This window comes from Vollenhovia emeryi, unplaced genomic scaffold (assembly GCF_000949405.1).
Source record: "Vollenhovia emeryi isolate VEMERY1.0 unplaced genomic scaffold, V.emery_V1.0 DF945329.1, whole genome shotgun sequence".
NCBI lineage: Eukaryota > Metazoa > Arthropoda > Insecta > Hymenoptera > Formicidae > Vollenhovia > Vollenhovia emeryi.
In genome coordinates this window covers 624-2,212 of record NW_011961037.1, presented here as the reverse complement: position 1 = coordinate 2,212, position 1,589 = coordinate 624, and the positions used below count along the sequence as shown (strand labels likewise).

General features: G+C 54.7%; 1 protein-coding gene across 1 annotated transcript; it reads right to left on the bottom strand.

Moving 5' to 3' along the window:
* Positions 1-314: 314 nt before the first annotated feature.
* Positions 315-1,124, bottom strand: LOC105561484. Its single transcript, XM_012011498.1, has one exon. It carries the CDS (start codon positions 1,122-1,124, stop codon positions 315-317), a length of 810 nt encoding a protein of 269 aa, XP_011866888.1.
* Between the last annotated feature and the right edge of the window lie 465 nt (positions 1,125-1,589).

Sequence of the window (1,589 nt, the reverse complement as noted above, 5' to 3'; positions counted from 1 at the left end):
CTTATAATGCGTCGACACGTCTGCACCGAGGATCGCAAAGGGCACGTTCGCTACGCGAAATTTCCACACGATAGGACGCCGCAAGCCTAGATCTAGAGTAAGAAGACGCTCGCCGAACGTATTAATCACAGTATTATTAGCTGCGAAAAGTTTTAATTCAGAAGGCGTATTTTTATCGCGCAGGGACGCTGGGAGTATAGATATCTCCGCGCCCGTATCAACCAAAAACCGTTGACCGGTAGTCCGATCAAAAACGTGAAGACGGTTTTGTTTCGGCCCCAAATCCCCGACCGTCTCTTCGCGGGGAGAGCGGTTTAGTTTTCCGCCGCGTCATCTTTCCACGAGCAAGGCTTGCGGCAGGACGTGGCTTTCTTCCCGTATTTACGGTGAATGTAGCAGTAGTCTGTCTTAACATCAGACTTATCTGCTTCATCACCACGCTTAGATTTATTACGCGTACGGGATGTGGATCGTTCGCGTCGCATTTTTGCGAACGCGGTGCTCAAAGACTGGATCTGCTTAGTAAGCCTACTGATCCGTTCGTCAGTGCTCAAAGGAGCTTTAGGACGAGTGCTTTTAGATTCTTTATTTGGTGCGATAACGGCGACCGCGGAACTAGGACTACTAATGTCCGCAAGCTTGTCCGCGGTTTCTGCTAATTTTTGGGGGTCAGATTCGTTCATTGCGACCAAAATGGTCTTATGCGCGTCGGGTAACAACTCTAGAAAAAGAGATCTTATTACGGCAGGGCTGCATTGCCCGCCGTTGAGCTGATTCATCTGACTCAATAAGTGTGAGGGCTTCCGGTCCCCCAGTACCTGACCCTTTAACAATTGCCGTAAACGGGCCTCCGGTGAGACCGCAAATGTCGCGAGAATCCGGTCTTTGAGCTGCTTGTACAGGTTATCCGGCGGTGGGTCCGCCGTTACTAAGTCTAGGACATGCGTGATCGTCTCGGCGTCGATTCCGGTAAGCAGGCAATCGGCCTTAGTACGATCTACTGTGATACCCGCGGATCGAAAGGATGCTTCGATTTGAACGAACCATGCTTCCGGGGCCTGCCGCCAGAAGGGCGGGATTTTCGGCACTCGGTACGCTTCTACGCGCGCGTCTTCGTTGGGCATAATTAAGCTATGTGACGCGGACCGCGAACCGAGGAGAAATGCGAAAAAGGAAAAGAAGCAAAGGAGAAATACCAAGGAAAGGCACAGCATGTGCCTCGACGGTCTCGAAGTTCTCGAAGGGGCGTCGTCCCCTGCAGGAGGTGATGCTGCTCGAACCTGAGATGTCCGCTGGTATGGCTGCGCAAGATGCGCGTCCGCAGGGATGACTGCGTAAGCGCGAAAGCTGCGCTGGCACGGCAATGCCCGCCGGAATGGCTGCGCGGATGCGCGTCCGCCGGGATTACTACGCCGGCACGAAGAAGTCCGTCGGGATGACTGCGCGGGATGCGCGTCCGCCGGGATGACTACGCCGGCACAAATCGTGCACTGACCTGGGTGCGCCCTTAACCAGGTGCGGCCGCGTCGCCGGAGATACCACCGGGCGGAATCCCGTCGACTTGAGTCCGTGGATGGAGAACGACCGCT